The 19,930-nt window shown below is 29.9% G+C and overlaps 1 protein-coding gene and 1 long non-coding RNA gene across 6 annotated transcripts in view; one reads left to right on the forward strand and one right to left on the reverse strand.

The window, feature by feature from the left end:
- The window catches only part of LOC126734149 (uncharacterized), a 50,838-nt gene that overhangs the window by 8,540 nt on the left and 22,368 nt on the right, over nucleotides 1–19,930 (forward strand). For 3 of the 5 annotated variants that reach the window (XR_007659998.1, XM_050437690.1, XM_050437681.1), the window contains exon 4: nucleotides 10,951–11,115. Coding sequence is in view for 3 of the 5 variants with exons in the window: in XM_050437690.1 (XP_050293647.1) it covers nucleotides 10,951–11,115 (165 nt within the window). In the remaining 2 variants the exon portion in view is untranslated. Of the gene's footprint in view, nucleotides 1–10,950; nucleotides 11,116–11,201; nucleotides 11,399–19,930 lie in introns of those variants that run through there. The other 2 variants (XR_007659999.1, XM_050437696.1) reach the window with 2 other exon arrangements.
- LOC126734204 (uncharacterized) lies at nucleotides 16,516–17,421 on the reverse strand. Its single transcript, XR_007660013.1, has 2 exons — nucleotides 16,885–17,421; nucleotides 16,516–16,769 (listed from the first exon to the last, which is right to left on the reverse strand). It is a non-coding gene; the product is annotated as an uncharacterized LOC126734204 (long non-coding RNA).

Raw genomic sequence — 19,930 nt, forward strand, 5'->3', positions numbered from 1 at the left:
TAGAAGACGTGCCTATTTTAAAGTGCAATTTAATAACTTGGCAACAGGATGGCGCTCCACCATGTAATGCCCAAACTATTACAGGTTATTTAGATAACAGATTTCCTCATACGTGAATTGAACATAGGAGTCCTATTAGGTGGCGAGCCCGCTCTCCAGATATGACTAAAATGGATTTTTTTGCCTGCGGTTATTTAAAGCATATTGTTCATTCACGACCGTCCAATAATCCTGAAGAGCTTAAAAACCGAATTCGTGTAAAGCCTGGCGAATAACTGTTTGCATGATTACTGCAGGTTGCACAAAACCATTCTTTCGGCGATATGAAGCTTGCATGGAAGCTGATTGAGCTCAATTTAAGCATTTAACTAAATAATAGATTTAAATTTTGTAAAACAGATTAATATAATGTTAAAATATTGTATAATAAATTAATTGAATTAAAAAACTAGGTAGTAACCCTATAACTATTAAAAATACATTTTCTTAAAAAAAATATATTTAAAAATAAAAAAGTTAAGGCCTGTGACGTTGACTTCTTAGATAGACTGTTTAGACGTGTTGGTTTCTTATTACTTACGTTGAGCTTTAGCGTAATAATTATATTTAATATAGAAATACTGCTAAATTCTCAAACTTTTTTTTCACATATGAAATGTGAAAAAGTTTGACAATGTAATTATCAATGGCAACATTAAATAGTCTAGATATATAGATATATATCTATATATATAGGTTTAGACCCATATTATTTTAGCATATTTTAAAAGAATAAATTTGAAATACTTAGTCAATAAGATCCCAGGTCTCTATTTAGTTAAAGAAAAAATTTATATAAAAAGCAAACGAAAATTTGGAAAATATTATATGATGTTGCTCCGATAATCCTCCGATAATATTATGATGAATACGTCCAGTAATCGAATTGTGGAAAAAGTCCGTTGGGATTTAACTAAACGCCCTTGTAAGTATATTTCAATAAAATAGTTATCCAAAATTTAAACAAATATAACCTGGATAGCCTGAGCCCTTTTTTCCATATAAAAATAATTTTCAGTATTTTGCTTGTTTGTATGTCAATATGGCAACATCGCCCTAGATCAACGAATAAGCAGAAAACAAGTTTCATTTGTTGAGTTTTTGCATTGTATGTTTTGGAAAAATGTGCAGATTTTTTATTTCAAAAACTTACGTATTGTCCATAATTCAAAAACTAGTAAATATTAAATTTTAAAAATTCGTGGTATAATTTAACTATACGCCTATTTCAGCGTTTTATTAATTTAACTAAGTAACCATATCTCAAAAACCAAGAAAAATAAAATTCAGAATTTATATCCATATTCCATTAACAATTTGACTGCACCCTCTTTTAGTGTTTTTCAAAAATTGACAGGGTTTTAAGAAAATAGTATATTGTATACCTAGTAGGAAAAGCTTAACATTCCCGGGCGATCGTAAAAATTGCCAGTCGAGGCGCAAGCCGAGAATACGGAGTCCGGGAATGTGGCTTTTCCTACGAGGTCTACATACTATTTTTCCGAAAATCGGGAATCATTAAAATTACGGTAAATTATTACTAATCATGTTAAAAATTTCAAATCAACATTATTATTTTTCCCTTAAATAAAAGAAGCCATGAAACATTGTTTCGGAACTACGGAAACGAAGTACATAATTTTAAATTGTCAAACTTGACGAGTGAAAAGTTTATTTGTGGCGTCTTTCCAAAGTGTTGATTTTTTAACGTTTTAAAAAGCCAAAGTAAAGTGATGATGACTGTTCCATTTCTGGGGGCGTATTTTCGAAACCATGCGAGAATCTTCGAATGCGAACAAAGTCGAGCGGCAAAATTCGCACACGAATTAAAAACTGCATTTTTGAACAGCACTCGAAATTTCATTCGCATGCGAACATGAAATGTAGTGGCAACGTAGCAAAGTCGAGTGCTATTGGAGGCCGTGTCAACCGGGATGAAGACGATGACGATAAAGATTTAACCTAACCTAAAATTTAAGTTTTAAAACATCAGGGAATTTTGAGGTTTTTTCATGGCGTTTCTTGAGTTTTTGCGAATTGACTTTTTTTTTTAATGAATTCAAAAAATAAAAAATATTGCGGTTTTGTATCGAGCGAGCGAAACAAAGAACTAATTTCATTTATGGAAGAGCACCCGGAATTAAAGTCGGGCAAATTCACCCAAAATTTTTCGGCTAAAACTGCACAAGCCTTGTGGATAAAACTAGCGGACAGATTACACACTTACACAGTCTCTGGAGCACATAAAGAGCACATAATCGTAATAGGCTTAATCATTCTATCGTAATAGGCTTGTTTAATCTATATTATTAAATTGAGAATCTGAATACATTTCAAATGGGTTAAGAAATGAAGACTACATCCTATTCCTTCTATCTGCCACAGTTTTAGTCTCTTCCAGTGCATCGACGACTTTTCTTTGTACAATATTGTTTAATCTTGCTATTTGATTATTCTTATTTTTTTTTTCAATAAACAACAAGAAAACACTACAAAAAAACTTAACCAACTCACAGATTAAGAAAAAAAACAAAGCTAGTTTAAAATCAAAACAAGACAAGCGGGCAGAATCGCATACGAACTTTGAAATTCGAATGGTATATACCCATTCGAGACACCGCATGCGAAAAAGTTCGCATACGAAGCGGTCGAAAATACGAATATCGATTTTTCGTGCGGAATCCTCTAATTTCGTATGCGAATCAAAGTCGAATGGTTTCAAAAATACGGCCCCTGGAACCCCCCCAGAACTCACGGAGGCAGTAAATGCTGCATCATTGGAATTGTTTCCAGTAAAATCTAGAAATAAGTATAACTATGCATACAACCGCTTCATGGACTACCGTACGAATAAAAAAATGTAACTTCTTTCTCGGAAAATGTTGTAATGGCATACTTCTTGGTTCCAAGATGAAATCTTCAACTTTATGGGCCAATTATTTAATGCTGAAGGCAACCCTTGCAATAAGACATGATGTAGATATATCTAAATATTCAAAACTTCGGGAATTCCTGAAACGGCAAGCACATGCCTATAAGCCAAAAAAATCCAAGACTTTAATTAAAGAAGAAATACACAAATTTGTTCAGGAAGCTCCAGATAAGGAATATTTAATGATTAAGGTAACTTACAAAACTTCAAATTATATTTGGATTCTTTACATGCTTATTTATTGTTGTAGGTAGCTGTAATATTTGGAATTTCTGGAGCTTGCAGAATGGACGAGCTTGTTAAAATGACTGTACAAGATATACAAGACCTACTATCTAAATTTTTAGTTACCATACCGGATTCAAAAACCAATACATCAAGATCATTTATAGTAAACGAAATATACTTAAATCTATACCGCAAGTATGTCTCTTTAAGACCAAGAGACATGAATACCACTCGGTTTTTTTTTAAGTACCAAAATGAAAAAGGTTGTAGACAAGTAGTAGGAATTCACCAATTTAGAAACATGCCTAAAATAGTGGCCAGTTATTTGAATTTGCTAAACTCGAAAGAATATACCGGCCACTGTTTTCGTCGTTTCGTCTTCTGCCACAATGCTTGTTGATTCTGGTGGAGATATTACTAGTTTAAAGAGACTGGGTGGATGGAAATCAACAAACGTCGCTGAAGGATATATAGAAGAGTCTCTTACTAATAAGGAAGAAGTGGCAAATAAAATTTTCACAGCAGAAAAAAATCAAGAAAGTAAATCTAATATTTCTAATACTGCAGTAACGCCCAATATTAGTTATTGTCATACAAATAAAATTATTAGTTTGGAAAATATTCAACAAAATAATGCTATTAGTTCCCAAGTTCTTCCAGTTTTCAATACTTGTACTAATTGTCAAATAACAGTAAATATAACAAATAATAAGTAATAATTTTAAATTATAATGTTAACCTTGTTTGTGCTGAAAGTTTTAAAAATAAAATTGTTTAGGAAAAAACCTGTTCGCATTTATGTTCTAAAGTTTACTGTATGGCAATAACATTTCCTTACAGTACAGAAATGAATATTTCCTTACTGTTATTTTCGGTTGCCAGGCAACAATCAAGTTGGAGGAAATATTGACTTTTTCTTTCAAATATGTTGTCAAAAATGTTATTATTTCTTATCGATTTTCGGAAAACATTATTTTTGAAAAGGTCATTTTTTTTCTCAAAATTTATCTGTATACCTAATATAGCGTTTTCCAAAAAATTCACAGAATTTTGAAAAAAAAAATTTCTACTACCGTGACACACACAGTTTTATAAAGTTTCACTTTTTACGCACTAGTCCCTTAACTTTTTTAGGCACTAGTGTGTAAAAGTCTTTTTAGGCACTAGTGCATAGAAAGTAATTTGACATTCATTTTATAATTTGTCAAAGAAGTTTTGGACGTTTTTCACGCACTAATGCGTAAAGTAATTTGGTATTTTAATTTTTTTCTTAATATGTTCTTCAATACTAGAAAAAAATTTGCATGTTCCACGTGGGTAAGATATCCTTATTTTATTCATGGAAATTATCGCACTTACGGCTCAAGCGACAAATTCCCCATTCATAAAAAAAGGATCGTTTTACACAGTTGTTACATAAATAACTATTTTGGGAGAGGTCTTTTTTTTTCAAAAATTTTACGAAATTTTCATGCTTCAAAAAACAATAACATTTTGAAAATTTCTATATACTTCCTGCAAGAATTTAACTGGACACCTATTTTAACGTTTTTCAAAAAGTGTACAGAATTTTCATTAAAAAAATTTTTAGAAAGGTTGATTTTTTTTTCCAAAAATTTCACAAAATACCTATAACTTAAAAACCAGTAAAAATTAAAATTTGAAAATTTCGACACATATTTCTGGTACAATTTGACTGGTACAATTTATCAAAAAATCAACAAGGTTTTGAGAAAAAAAACTATTTTTGGAAAGGTCAAGATAATTTAATTAATCGCCCATTTAAGCATTTTTCTGAAAATGTACAGTTTTTAAGAAAAAATAATCGGAGAGGTTGATTTTATTATTCCTAAATTTTGTAAAATGCCCAAGAACAAAAAAAAAGTGGAAAAAAATCTGATAATTTCCACACATATTCCTGAAATAATTTTACTACACATCTGTGTAGTTAAATTATTTCAGAAGCGTTATTTATAAAATTAACAAAGTTTTGAAAAAAAAAATTTGGGAGGATCGTTTCTTTTTCTAAATTTACAAAATGGCTATAATTTAAAAAACCAGTGGCAACAAATTCTGAAAATTTCTATACATATTCCTGGAACAATTTCACTAAATACCTGTTTCAGCATTTTTTTTTAAATGTACAGTTTGAGAGGTAAAATTGACGAAAATTATGAAACTTTCTATACATGGAGTAATTTGACTGAACACCTATTTCAGGGTCATTTCAAAAATTTGCTATAATACTTTTTTTTTACTTTTACGTATTACTAACTAACTAACGAAGCATTTTGTTGTACAAATAAGCTTTTTTTATCCATTGGTTGTAAATCTAGATACAATATGTTAAATTTTCTACATGTTCTTTTTCGTTTCGTTTCACGCAATTTTTTTTTGCTCGAACACCGCTACAGGTAGTTATAAGGAAGAATGATTAAAAAAGGCAGGAAGTAATTATGGCCGCTTAATTGGTACTGTTATACGGTATGGTACTGGTACTATTATTTATTTTTCATAAAATTTAAATGAGTTATGTATTAAATTTAATAAAGTCTCGACACATGGAGCACAAAACAAATAATAAATATGCCTACGCCTCTGTTTGTCGTAGGAGACCTCCTCCTAAAAAAACTTGACGATGACACGTTAAAATACCCTATATAACTTATAAGTAAAACACCTGCGCCACGAACACATCTGGATTGGAGCCACAGAATAGCCCCGAATAGAAACGTGTTCCTAAGTTTGACGCGCCATCTAGTGAATGGCCGCATTATTTCTTAATATAATGGCGAAGGCATTGGAGCATTTTGTCATATACCAACATTTACTAATTATTTCAAAAGTTCTTAACTACTTATGCGCACTGGAATATCTTTACATGTGTTTTGATATTAGAAAAACTATTTTAAATATTTAAAGTTTAAGAAAAACATAATTTTGCTGGAATATTTTTTAAGATATTTGATTACATTTTATATATCAAAACGTATTTATCTAAACTCCCTATTCCAGTGCGTGTAAGTGGTTTAAATTTTTGGAATAAATGGTAGATGTTGCTATAGAACAAAATACTCCAATATGACGCCTTCACCATTATATTTGAAGACTAATGCGGCCATTCAGATGAACCAAAGCATTTCTATATTCTAAACCAATTCCCAAATTAAAACGAAAGTGAAATGATTTTAAATATCTTTTAAGTAAAATCTATAAAAACGTACACAAAACAAAACACATAAATAAACCTACAAAGACTTAAAAAATACAGACAGGTTAATATAATACATAAAAATATATAATTAAATACGTAATTAAAAAAAATTTTTTGTTTATTTATAGTGGTTAAAATAGAGAATAAAAAAAATTAAACTAATAGGAATGAAACATCCTGTGCAGCACTTTTTAGAATCTGTATGTAAGATATGAAAATGGGATAATAGGATTTTAGGTCTTATCTTACATGCGTCTTCAATATGTTTCTGGGCTTAAAATAAATTATATAGTAATTAATAAATTATATATTTCTTTGATATACATATAATGGGGTTTGCAGATTAATGATTGGTCCTTTTATCTTTTAGTGACCATTTAATTTACTATTAAAATACAGTATTCTTACTAGTAAGACATAATTATACTAAAAATTTTAAATTTTCTTAATGTTTTTTTAAGGCTTATAACTTCTTAGTTTTGGCGTAAAATCTTATAAGAGCTTTTTTTTTATTGGATATTTTTATTAAAATTGGATTTGGTTTACTATTTAAAAAAATTTCATCTCTGCCTTTTGCTATAAGATTTACTGTTTTACACCAAAAATATAAGCAACATCTGATTATAAATCAGTATTTTATGTGTATTTTGATGTTCTGTGCAGTTTATTAAAGACAATTTTAATTCATTACATAAATTATTTTCTCAGTGTATTGATATTTTGGGCTTGTAACACAACCTAGGAATTAAATAAAATAAACGCGCAATACACTGGTATATGAGAAAACTGAGATTTACCGGGAGTTTCTAATTTAGAATTTTGATATTGTTGAGCCAAAATGAAATCGTTATATAAATTATGTTTTTTATAAGTCATATTTTTAGTACAGTTAATACACTTAATTTTCTTACTTATATTTTTAACAATTTATCCTGCAATGTAATTTATAGCGCATTTTTGGATTTTACTCTGTTATGGCCTTATAGGCCAGAATAGCCGACAGAACTTCTATTTTGACAACTTCTGGATCTAAGATATTATTTCTAAAAAATTGAGAGTTACCATTTTTATTCAAAAAATCTCCAATAAGCTCGCTAAGATTACTTAAGGATCAATCAGTTAAATATTTTTCGCAATTAGTACCTGGAACTGGATATGAAATTGTTGGTTACAAGTGATTTAAATAATGTTTGAAAATGTGAAACACTAGGCGTATTTTTTCTAAAACCATACCCTCTTATAGCACTAAAAAAGTTTTCTAATGCATCTAGTTGAAAAGCCCTTGTTATTATATATTTATCTTTAAATTGACTAAATATTTTCTTAGAGAGATGAATGAAACCTTTTAATGTAAATATCAAATTTGTTATTGTTGGGGCACTAGCGAATTGTCCTTTCTTGTTACCTTCTATTATTTTAAATTTCATAGTCTTTAGCACTGTTATGGCATCATGCCAAAATGTGTTCTGATGTTGGAGTGACTGCACCTTTTAAGGGCTTCCCAGGAAATCTAAATTTTTTGCTGGAGTTGAGGCTGTCAAAGAGCTTATCCAAGAAAAGGATCAAATTAGATGTGTCCACAGCTTCTTTGTCCAGCTTTTCTTCTAAAGCTATAAATGATTAAAAAATACAATTACTTTTTTTTTATGTTTTTTTTATTATGTACTTACTCCATTCAACAATTTTTTTCATTTGAAATTTGAAAAAAAATAAGTATTTTACCAGGATGGTAAAGTCTTCTATATGAACATATCTCGTTTATAGGTATACACTTTAGTAAATTTTTATTATATATAACTTCATATCATACTTACGTTTTGGTAAAAACAACTTAGGTATTGCATTCCATGTAACATCTCTCCTGGCTTTTGTGTCACAAACAATAAGATTCTCAGGAAAATTAAGCACACTCTGTAGGTTTTATAAATACATATCCTCAAGACTCAAGTTATGTAGAGAAGGATTATTAACTTTCTTTAACCACTGTTTAATTTTTTCAGCTTCTTTCGGAAAGCGAATTCGGCTACCAAATTTGTTGTCGCACATAGGTACACAACATTTTTGCTTTGAAGGTTTTAAATTATCCATTATTAGGTAAATCTGATAAATACAAAATAGACAAATCAACAAACACAGAATACTTAATACAGACTAGAAAGAATCTGGGGAAAAACCAAAACACTAGTATGTAAATAAAGTATGGTAGGATATGTGGGAAAAACCCGAATACTCATATCGACCGACATCATGGCCCTATCTAACGTAAACAAGCAAAAATAATTGATTCATCGATGTCGCCATCTAGTGATTGGTCGAAACTAAAACGATGACACCACCGCCTTCCATAAGTGTTACCTTTCTATTCGGGGCTATTCTGTGATTGGATCCAATCAATTTAAAAGTTGGCTCGGCGCGAAACAGACATGATTTTGTTGTTGTAGTAACCGAGCCAATCAGATAACCTGTCGATCGCGCGGCACCTCTACTGTGCTATGTTGTCAGATTAGTTTTATTTTAATAAATATGCGGACATAGTCGTCGTATGCAGCATTGGTTTAATTTGGATTATTAGTATGTATCATTGCCAATCCAATATTGTAATTTTTTTATTCAAATTGAGTAACAACCTACAAGAAGGTTAATTATTTCTTGGTTTTTAATTAGCATATACAATGATAGTTATATTATATTTAAAAAAGGTTGTATTTTTAAAGGATCAATATCACAACTTTGCTTTAAAACTCTTAATAGAGTTAGTTGTATTAATAAGTTAAGCTTAATAATTCATTTTCAAGACACATATAAGGTTGTCGACGAATAGTGTTATTTTAGTAGATCAAATGTGTAATAATAATAAATTTTTAAATAATTTACACAATATACCTTGGAATAATATATTTTTACGAAAATAATATTGACAATAAAATTATAATGTTAAATAACTTTTTCTTGACCATATTTAACATGCATACTCCTTTAAAAAGTCAAAACTACAAGTTACTAGACCCTACCTTTATACAACTCTTTACCTAGTCATCTTAATACTCCAAACAAAGCAGGTTTAAAAATATGTTAAAGAAAATTTTATTAGAGAAACAAGCATAATCTTGTTCAGTTCAGTTTGTCCTTCCTGCTTTGTTCATTGCGTGCAACTCCTATTAATGTTATGTAATTTTTTAGTCTTTCCTTTTATGTGCATAGTATCTTTCTAAGACAATGAATGGTTTTGTATGGTTCAATTGAGTAGCTACTTAAATCTAGACCGCCCTACACTTACCAGTATATCTTTTATCTTTTGGATATTCTTAAAATTTTTCATGTATTTATTTATTTAATAAAAGTCATTTATTATCAATATCATATTCCGCCGACCCCGGTGTGGTCTCAGGTTCGAACCAGAATCTCATAAGCATGGTTGTTTGTGTTTGTCTTTACTCCTAAAAAATCAAAATAAACAAGACTGAATTGGGCGGCCGCCGATAAAGGGTCGAGTCCATTGTAAAGAGGAAAAAACTAACAAACCATAAAATGTAAATTGTAATAGATGGCCAAACCAAAAGGGAAGCGTGAGCGGAATCAAAAGTATCAATTTTCACCTAATTCCGATATGAGGCTTCTTTTTTCTTGTATTTTTCTAGGATCCGAAGAATAACCAATCACGAGGGCAGATCAGTTGTTCTAAAATACCGCCATTAACCTACACATTACCGGTACTTTCGTCTGCAAAGGGCCCTTGTTGGTTTTGTAAGTGATTCATGTTTTTTCTTGACAAACAGTGCCGCATTTCTAATGCGTCTAATTAGTGCTTCCTGAGTGTCGACTTTCATTTTTGTAAACCTCATTTTTAAACCAGTCCCACAAATAATCCAGTGGTGTGAAGTCTGGAGATTTTAGAGGGCAACTAATAGAACCACCGCGACCAATCCAAAGTCCTGAAAATTACTTGGACGCGTCAAAGACACTAACACATGTCAGAACAACAAAACCGGCCAAACATTTGGTACATACCTACAGCATTTGTGATAAGAAGCGGTATTCTATTTAAAACATTTTAATTACCCTGTATCTTAAAAACAAATCAGAATCAGATAAGAACCTTATTTATTTTTTTCAATTATTTTCACGTGTGCAATACTTAACTGGAATTTGGTGGGTTCCTTCCGACTCACAGAACTTTTTAATAAATTGAGTCACCAAGTGGGTGTCAAATATAATAAATCTCTCTTAAAGTGCATACTTAACTTATTGCAAATTTTAATAATCAAGTTCAGATAGTAAGTTAAGCCTAAATGGGGTAACAATGATAGGGGGTTGATGCTATTGTGTTGCAAAAAAAAATTACATTTACAATTTTCTCAAAAGTGAAAATAAGTGAAATGAATGTTTTTCTATCTTGAAGTCTATTACTTTTTTCAATCAAATGTACACTTTTACGACAAGTGATGCATTTCTAAATGGTTTACCGTAAATAAGTCCTAATCCTAAATCCTAACCTCAATTTTCCAAATCCATTTTAGATATACATCAATATTTTTAGTGTCATGGTTACCAAAGTAAAAAAAGAACGTACATCCGATGTAGAGAAAATTTTAAATCAGAGGAAAAAGTTTGTATTGGAAGTGCTAAACAAGGGAAATATCAAAGACATCGAAAAATTACCGACTATTGGGAGTAAAACAGCCGAAATGATAATATTATACAGGTAATAAATAATAAGCTTTTAATACCTATTAGTTCTAAAAGACATCGCAATCACACTTGTAACACTCTATACTGCATTTCAAATAGGTAGAGAGTAATAAAAAGTAAACTTCAGAGTTAAACCTTAGAGTTTAATCCATGGGCATAGGTAACTTACGCCGGTAAGATTTTTATTGTAACACAGATTAGCATAATATGTAATATACTAATTTTAGCAGGTAATGTAAACGTAGAGTAATACATGTAAAGGAGTTGTAAATAAATAAATACGGCTGATAAAAAAACTAGTATAAATATTATTATAAATACTAAATATATTATTAAAATACTAGTAAAAATATTACTTCAAACAAGTTAATGGTGTTTATTTAAAATTTGCTTTACCCCGTGTTATATATAACATACAGATATACCGTACTAGCAAATTAATATTATAGATAGGAAGGAGATCAATGCATTAAAAAAAGAAGTACATACATAATAATCTATAAAAAAGACTGTATCCCCACCAGATCTCGTTTCCGACGCTCATACTGTCCCACAATTTTAGCATGAAATGCTTGATTGGTTACTGTTATGTACTACCTTTTACAATACGTTAATCTCCTATCTTGTAGCATTTTTTTATTCTGATATGATATTCTTAAAAATACTACAAGTTTTGGTTTGTTTAATCCTATGTAAATTTACCTATTTATTATTGTATAGGTTTAAACTCTTATTGTATAATTTTTAACTAGTGGCAACAGGGCATCTCCACCATATTACCGTTGATTGAATATTTGGGAAGATACGCAATCAATAATTTTTTACCAAAAAACTTTTGTTTGCAGAGGTTTGCAACCATCTAAAATCAAATAAAAAAAAAGTTTAGATATTTATTATCTTTTATAGAGAAAAGTTTTATTCAAATCCTTTGGAATTTCAGTACATGCGGGCATTTATAGATTAAATAACAGGGAGCGCGGACTATAAATTGGTTGCTGGCAACCGACATATGCTGTGATCTCGATTTCGTTCAAGTTTTTAATTAAAAAGCTGTTATAGTGTAGGTAGTGCCATCTAGTTTAAGACAATGGTGTATCATTAATTTATACATAGAAACAGAGGTTTCTGTAATGTCGGTAATTAAAGAGTTCTGTAATGTCTGTCACTAATGTCAGTCTCATAAGTTTTTTAGTTCTTCCTTCTTGTAAAAAGTTAACATTCATTCACAGTTCATGTTCTAAAAAAATAGTAATAAGTTTTTTTTATGTTAAAACTTTTCGCTTACATTAAAATAAATATAAAAACATTCGTGAATGTGTTTATTAAGATCCTCGGCCATCACAATCCCAACAAAAGCCTGTTTCATCTTATTAACTAAAAACCAATATACAAAAAATATGTGGAACAAATTTTAAGATATAAGTAGGTTTCACGTAAATATAAAGAACAGTTGAAATAATTCTTAAGACTTATAGCACAGATGTAAATAAATAGCTCGATCTATGCTATGCTTAGGTACCGGGAGATACTGCTTAAAATAACTAATTAATAGTATTAATACCTTGATATAGTTTTGAATTGTTGAAAAAATTATTTTTTTTTAAATAAAAAATTATAAAACATATTCTCTAAATAGTGCTTTAAGGACTGTTTAGAGAATTATTATTAATTAGATTTTATATGTTAGGTGTTTTGTATACGTTATGGTCTGATAATGCTCTAGTCGAGCGAAACATGTAACCTTTGTCATTTTACTGAATCCATTTGTGATGCTGTAGATTTTATGTTTTTATCTTTTACCATAGAATAACCAGACAAATAGAAAAATACTCCAATGCATTGTAAATGTCACCTATTTGGACACTCCATCAGCTGGTAGTTGGGCGGCCAAGGAATTTCGCTCGCGATTCGTGTTGCTGAGGTGCCAAATTTATTTTCTAGCGTGTCGACTTTGATTTGTCTGGTTATTCTATGATCATATAAACCCTATAAACTGTTTATCTAACCCCTATAAACTGTTTATCTATGGATCATATTGAGTTGGGCGGCTCACCGGCCGGCTTTGTGTGATTATTTTGTTTTTGGCATGTGATAAAGCCCGCAATTTGTTTCGTAAACATTGGCCTAAGGGGAGTAGTTAACTTTTTTTAGCGTTTTTCATTTTTGAAACAAAACAAAAATGTCTAGTCTTACGCGTTTTACGGGTGGCGATAAATGTTATTATTTAAATTGCGACAACCTTAGGCGGAAATGCAGTTTGAAAATGTTTAAGTTTCCCATTAAAAGACCAAATATTTGTCACGATTGGGTTTTTAACTGTGGTAAGTTCATCAAAACAAACTTATTAGTTTCCTAGATTTTTGTTTTCGTTTTTTGCTTTTATAAATTCGCTAATATTGATAATTTTTTAACTGATGGTAAATTGTTTTTGAGGTTAGAAAATGTTAATTAGGCAATCCAGGGACCTGTTCAATAATTATGGTCACAGATTTAACCAGAGAATTCTCTGGTTAAATCCGTGTTAAAGTAAATGGTTTGGGGGGGGGGGGGGGGGCAACAGCACACTACTTGATTTGGAAGTTTTGGAACTAATATATATAATTTACCAGGCCATACTTTATTTGAAAGGCCCTTATAATATACATAGGTATGTCTTTATGTTGCCGTTTACATTTTTTTCCCAAAAAAAAGGTTTTTACTAATTAAAAAAAGTTTTTACACCTGGCCCAAATGACCCAATAAGTTAAATGTTATTGTAGTTGGTTACTGGTTAGTGAAAAAAAAGTGGTTGATTTTTGTAGATATTTTATTTAGGGTTAATCCCCTATATAATTTATTTTTTATCATTAGGAATTATTATTATTTTTAAGAACTTCCATAAGGTCGGATACCACCCCAATGGCAGGGGGTAAAAGAAAAAACGGCACATTTTGATTAAAAAGTTGTACTCTTCAATAACTAATTTGACGTGTCTTAACGATTTTTTAAAAAATCTTCAGCTTTTGAAATATTCGTATTTTTGGTCACTATGTAAAAAAAATTTAAAGGTAAAAGATGTAGAGGGTGACATATTTCTTTTATAGTCTTTATTACACATAGTTTTAGATATATACAAAGTATTGTAAAAAGTTAAAAAAAAAAGAAAAAAATATTTAAATTGGACAGCCTTGTATTTTATTCTTATTATAGGTTAGGTAGAAATTTTATCTTACAATTTTTTTTATACAAGTTGGTCAAAAAAAGTTAAATCAGATAAGTAAATATAAAAAAATAAATCTGTACCATGTAACTAATGGTTAATTAAATTGCTCCTTAAACAAGCATTTTTTATAATTTTTAATCTTTTTAAAACATAGTTTTTGGTCGATTGGTAACTTTATTTTAGGGTTGCCTTCCTTTTAATAATTAAAGTGGTTTATTACAAATAATTTTAAATAAAAGTTTAGTTAGAGACAAAACTAATATAAATTGATTAATTAAACATCAAACTCTTTCTTTCAAAAAAAAATTAAATAAATTTGAAGCAAAATTCTGACGTACTTGGCAGATGTCAAAAAAAGATACACCAACAATTTTCTTTTTTGTCGAGCTTTTACAGAAGGTGTTACGTGTTACAAGTGGCAGTAAGTGTCGAAAATAGCCTGTAAAAATATTATGGTAATGAACCTAAATTTTCAACTTTTTTTTATGTGATGACTTAAGAATTTTAGAAATGAAGTAACCTGATATTCTTCTAAATGCAACGATATGTAGGTACATACTTTATTTTATCAATTTTGCTAACAGTTAAAAAATATCTGAAGTGATGTAGAGAAACTTTTTATTTGCAGTTTTATTTGAAAGATCATACTTCTTGCTTTCTTTAGATCAATTTATTTTTTAGGAAATTCACAACTAGTCAGTCTAACCGAAGACTTGTTAAAAAACAAGCATATTTGCGCAAATCATTTTACTGACCATGACTTTAAAACTTTAAAAAAACATAGGTTAAAAGATAATGCGGTCCCTGTCCATTATAAGTCTTTATTAAATAATGATGGCACTTTACACGTTTTGACTCCTAAAAAGACTTATGCTAACGCAAGGAATTATGATGGACCGACTACAACATCAAATAGTCCTTGCGCTACTCCGTGCAATAGCCCTATCATATTTGAACATGAGGAATCTGATTTTATAGATGAAAATATCGACCTTCCATCTAGTAAAACTTCTCCCATTACCTTGAAGCTTAAAAAAAATATCATGTCAAAAGAGAGAAATTTATAATATGCGGCGAAAATTGAGACGTTCACAAGAAAAATTACGCCAGTCAAAATTCACAGTTTTTACTCTTTTACCTTTTTTATCATTTTTATCTGTTACTGCCAAAACATTTGTAGTTATGCAAATAAGAGGTAAACGACGCACTCTATTCTCAATCCGAAAAACAGTTGGCAATATCTCTATACTATAAATCGCCATCTTGTTATAAATTTTTGAGAAAAAAAGGCGTCATATTACCATTTACGTCAACCATTCAAAAATGGATTGGACAAAATACATTCAAGACTGGTGTTGATGACAATATAAAAACCTGTCTTAAACTAAAATGCGATGGCATGGATAAAAAAGAAAAAAAATGTCTGATGGCTTTTGATGAAATGTCAATTAAAAAATGCCTCGAATATAATAAAAAACTTGACGTTGTTGGAGGTTTCGAAGACTTAGGTCCTTTGGGTCGTCAGCCAAAAGAGGCTTCACATGTTTTAGTTTTTTCAATTCGAGGTATATATTCATCTTGGAAGTATCCCCTGACCTACTTTTTCTCTCATTCAGCGACAAATGGCAAAAATCTACAGCGTGTAATTTTGTATATTCTTAAAACTTTAACTGAAATAGGATTTATACCAAAAGCGGTAGTCTGTGACCAAGGTACTCCGAACAGGGCAGCATATAAATTATTGAAGGTTACGAAAGAACAACCCTATTTCCATTTTAATGATCCTAAAATTTTTGCTTTGTTTGATGCCCCACATCTTTTTAAAAGCGTAAGAAATAATTTGCAATCAGGGACTAAATTGCCATCACAAAAAAGCATAGCTTTTAACGTAATTAGAAAAACGTACGAAATTGACAAATGTTCCCTGACTGCTAGAACACTTCCCAAAATTACGGACATAAACCCCAATGCTTTCGAGAAAATGTCTTGCTCATTGGCTCTACAAGTATTTTCCAAAAGTATGGCGGCTGCCATAAAAACTTGCGTGGAGAAGGGATTGACACCTAAAAAAGTAGGCCGCCTTCATACAGCGGAGTTTGTAGAGTTAATGAACAATTTATTTGACGCATTGAACAGCAAGCGCCCTTTTACAAAGAATCCTTACAGTTGCGCCCTAAATGAGCATAGCACATATGTAAACCTTATTTTACAACAAGGGAAATCTGTTTTTGGTTCTTTATCTCAATTGGACCGTAAAAAGGGTAAGTCCGGCATTTTTGAAACAAGGCCTCCATGTTTCGATGGTATGGTACAGACTATTAATGCAATAGAACAACTTTTTAATAGCGAAAAGCGGGATAAGATCCAGTTTATACTCACGAATATACTAAATCAAGACTTTTTAGAAAATTTATTTTCCATGGCTAGACAACGGGGAGGGTGGAATTTAAACCCAACTGCTAAATCTTTTAGATTATTTTTTAGAATCAAAAGTATAACAGGTTTATTAGCACCCTCTACTTTATCCAATTGCGAAGAAGACACAGGCACAGACCTTTTATTAACGGAGTTGACAAGAACCACAAATTTGTCTAAAAACACCAATATTGATACCTCTAACTCTAACAAGACTAACATACACATGGATGAGGATAATTCCAATGATATGTCCAATGAATCAATGGAGGTTGCTAAAGTAGGAGAAACTGTAACATCAAAAATTAGTTTAGAACAATCTGCAAATCATTATTATGCTGGATATTTAGTAAGACGTGTTATAGAACAATTTAAGTGTTCAAAATGCAAACTTAATTTTCAGACTAATATAAATTTGTCAGAGCCTTCACAATCATTTCTCCTTAATAAGAGCTTCACTGGGCAAGAAAGGACATCACTCATTATTCCAAGCCCCGAACTCGAGCAAGTTATTATCAGATCAATGGCCACATTTAACATTTATTACAATAAATATAAGCATCAAGAACTAGTAGCTACAAAAATTAAAAATAAAGTAATTTCGAAAAACATGATTTGGTTGGGTCTTAACAGCGATGAGTGCTATCCTCATAAGCTATTTTTAATTAATAAATTGGTTCAGAAAGGCCTATTTAAATTTTGCAAATGGTCAAAAATCAGATCGAAAAATAGCATGCAAAAAATTGCAAATTTACAAAGTTTGTAAAGAATCAAAATATTAATTATAAAGATGTTAGGGGGCCATTTTAGCCATTTATTTATTATGTAAAGTAAAACTATTTCTTGATGTTAATGTTTTTATTTAAAATACCCAGAAAAAGTGAATTTTGAGTTTCTAGTAAATTACAGTCCGAAGTAAGAAGAACTTTATTACTTTTAGTTTCTATTTCTTTAGATTTTTTTTATTATATTTTCTAGAAAATATATAGAATTCTATATATTTTCTAAATAGAATAATTTTATTATAGAATAATTATTTGCTTTGTTTAAATTAATTATAAAGATGTTAGGGGGCCATTTTAGCCATTTATTTATTATGTAAAGTAAAACTATTTCTTGATGTTAATGTTTTTATTTAAAATACCCAGAAAAAGTGAATTTTGAGTTTCTAGTAAATTACAGTCCGAAGTAAGAAGAACTTTATTACTTTTAGTTTCTATTTCTTTAGATTTTTTTTATTATATTTTCTAGAAAATATATAGAATTCTATATATTTTCTAAATAGAATAATTTTATTATAGAATAAAAATTTGCTTTGTTTAAATTAATTATAAAGATGTTAGGGGGCCATTTTAGCCATTTATTTATTATGTAAAGTAAAACTATTTCTTGATGTTAATGTTTTTATTTAAAATACCCAGAAAAAGTGAATTTTGAGTTTCTAGTAAATTACAGTCCGAAGTAAGAAGAACTTTATTACTTTTAGTTTCTATTTCTTTAGATTTTTTTTATTATATTTTCTAGAAAATATATAGAATAAAAATTTGCTTTGTTTAAATTAATTTCGGATTATTTCATCACAGTTGGGGCATTAAATACGCACTAGTATTATAATTATCCCATGGGCATTTTTGCAGTGTGGTTCTATTTTATTGATCTTGATATTCATAATTTTTAACAAATGAATTTATGTTCGAATTGGTTGAATGAAGCAATTTCATAAACCAATTTTTATTATAGCAGTGCCTCAGAATTTAAAGAGAGTCGCTCAGAAATTATTTTTAAATAGAAAATTTTATTTATTTTAAATTTTTAAATAATCGAACTTAATTTGTGAACTAGGCATCTAGGGGAAACCACCTAAAAAAAACGCGCCGTGAACTCTACCTCAGGGGTGGTGTGGAGAAGAATATACCAAAATTGTAAAAACAGAGGTAGAATTTCATGACTCAGATCAACCACCCTGAAGGATTACAACACGTCATAATGAGGGCACCAAACAATTTCATAACCTTCATTATTAAAGATTAAATCCCCCAGAATGGTTAATCAGACTTTAATATTATTGTTTATCCACTGGCGTCTATTTGTTTATTAGTAGACACATACCAATGCCTAATAAAACATTATTCGATTGGTTAAACTGTTCTATTATGTTATTCTTATTTTTTATGTAAAAAAATAAAAAGCAAAAATTTTGAATGTTCCTCACCGAATTAAATATTTTTTTTTTGCATTATAAAACCGCTCAAAATTTACCCTATCTTTTTTTTATTTATTCGTTTTATCCATAAAGCCAAGAATTACCTAATGGCCAATAAAAAGTATCAATAACAATAGCAAAATTACTAAAATCAAGGGTTTAAATCACTTAGGTCTTAAGTTTGCTAAACATATGTACATATATTTGAATAAGTGTGCAATGAGGAAGTTGCATGAAAAACAAAATCGGTTTTTTAGTATTAAAAACCGAAGAACAAAGTAAAATAATCAATACGTATTTTTTTATTTTGCTTAAATCCGATTATTTCAAAAGATATTCGAGTTTTTAGTTTTGTATATATAGATATACAAAGCATGGAGTGACGACATTAAACTATCGTCTTATGACGTCACAGGCACATTTCAAACCGCTGTAACTCTGTCAATTTTGGAACTATGAAAAAAAGAAAAAACACGTGTTTATTTATTTTTCATTCCCTATCAAAATCAAAAATAAAAAAAATTGATGCAACTTCCTCATTCCATCTTCTTTCTAAACATTTTTTGAAACTGTGAGATATTTGTAGGAATTTGATAATTTTTTATTAACCATTTTTTAGAAGGCGCAATACTACGCAATAAAATAATTTTCTGTAAAACATGAATTCGCCTCAATAATTTAGATTTTATTTAATAAAATTTAGTATCTAAATATATTAAAAACCTTAATACCTAAACTATATGATTTCCACTATAAACGTAAATAAAAAATAAAACTAATCAAATAATCTACTCTACAAAAAAATACGCGCTAATACAGATAAAAATATCTTACTGGGCGAATTTCTGATCATTCATCTGTAGCAGTAGTTTAATTTTGTTAAATTTAGCACAATCCGGCAACCCGCTTCATCGCTCCGTCGAAACAAACCGGCGCGATTTTAAAAATTTCCAATTTAATAAGGCCGGCCGACGACAGCGCCAAGTGCGGCGTGCGCTACATCCCTTG

This window comes from Anthonomus grandis, chromosome 1 (assembly GCF_022605725.1).
Source record: "Anthonomus grandis grandis chromosome 1, icAntGran1.3, whole genome shotgun sequence".
Taxonomy (NCBI): Eukaryota; Metazoa; Arthropoda; class Insecta; order Coleoptera; family Curculionidae; genus Anthonomus; species Anthonomus grandis.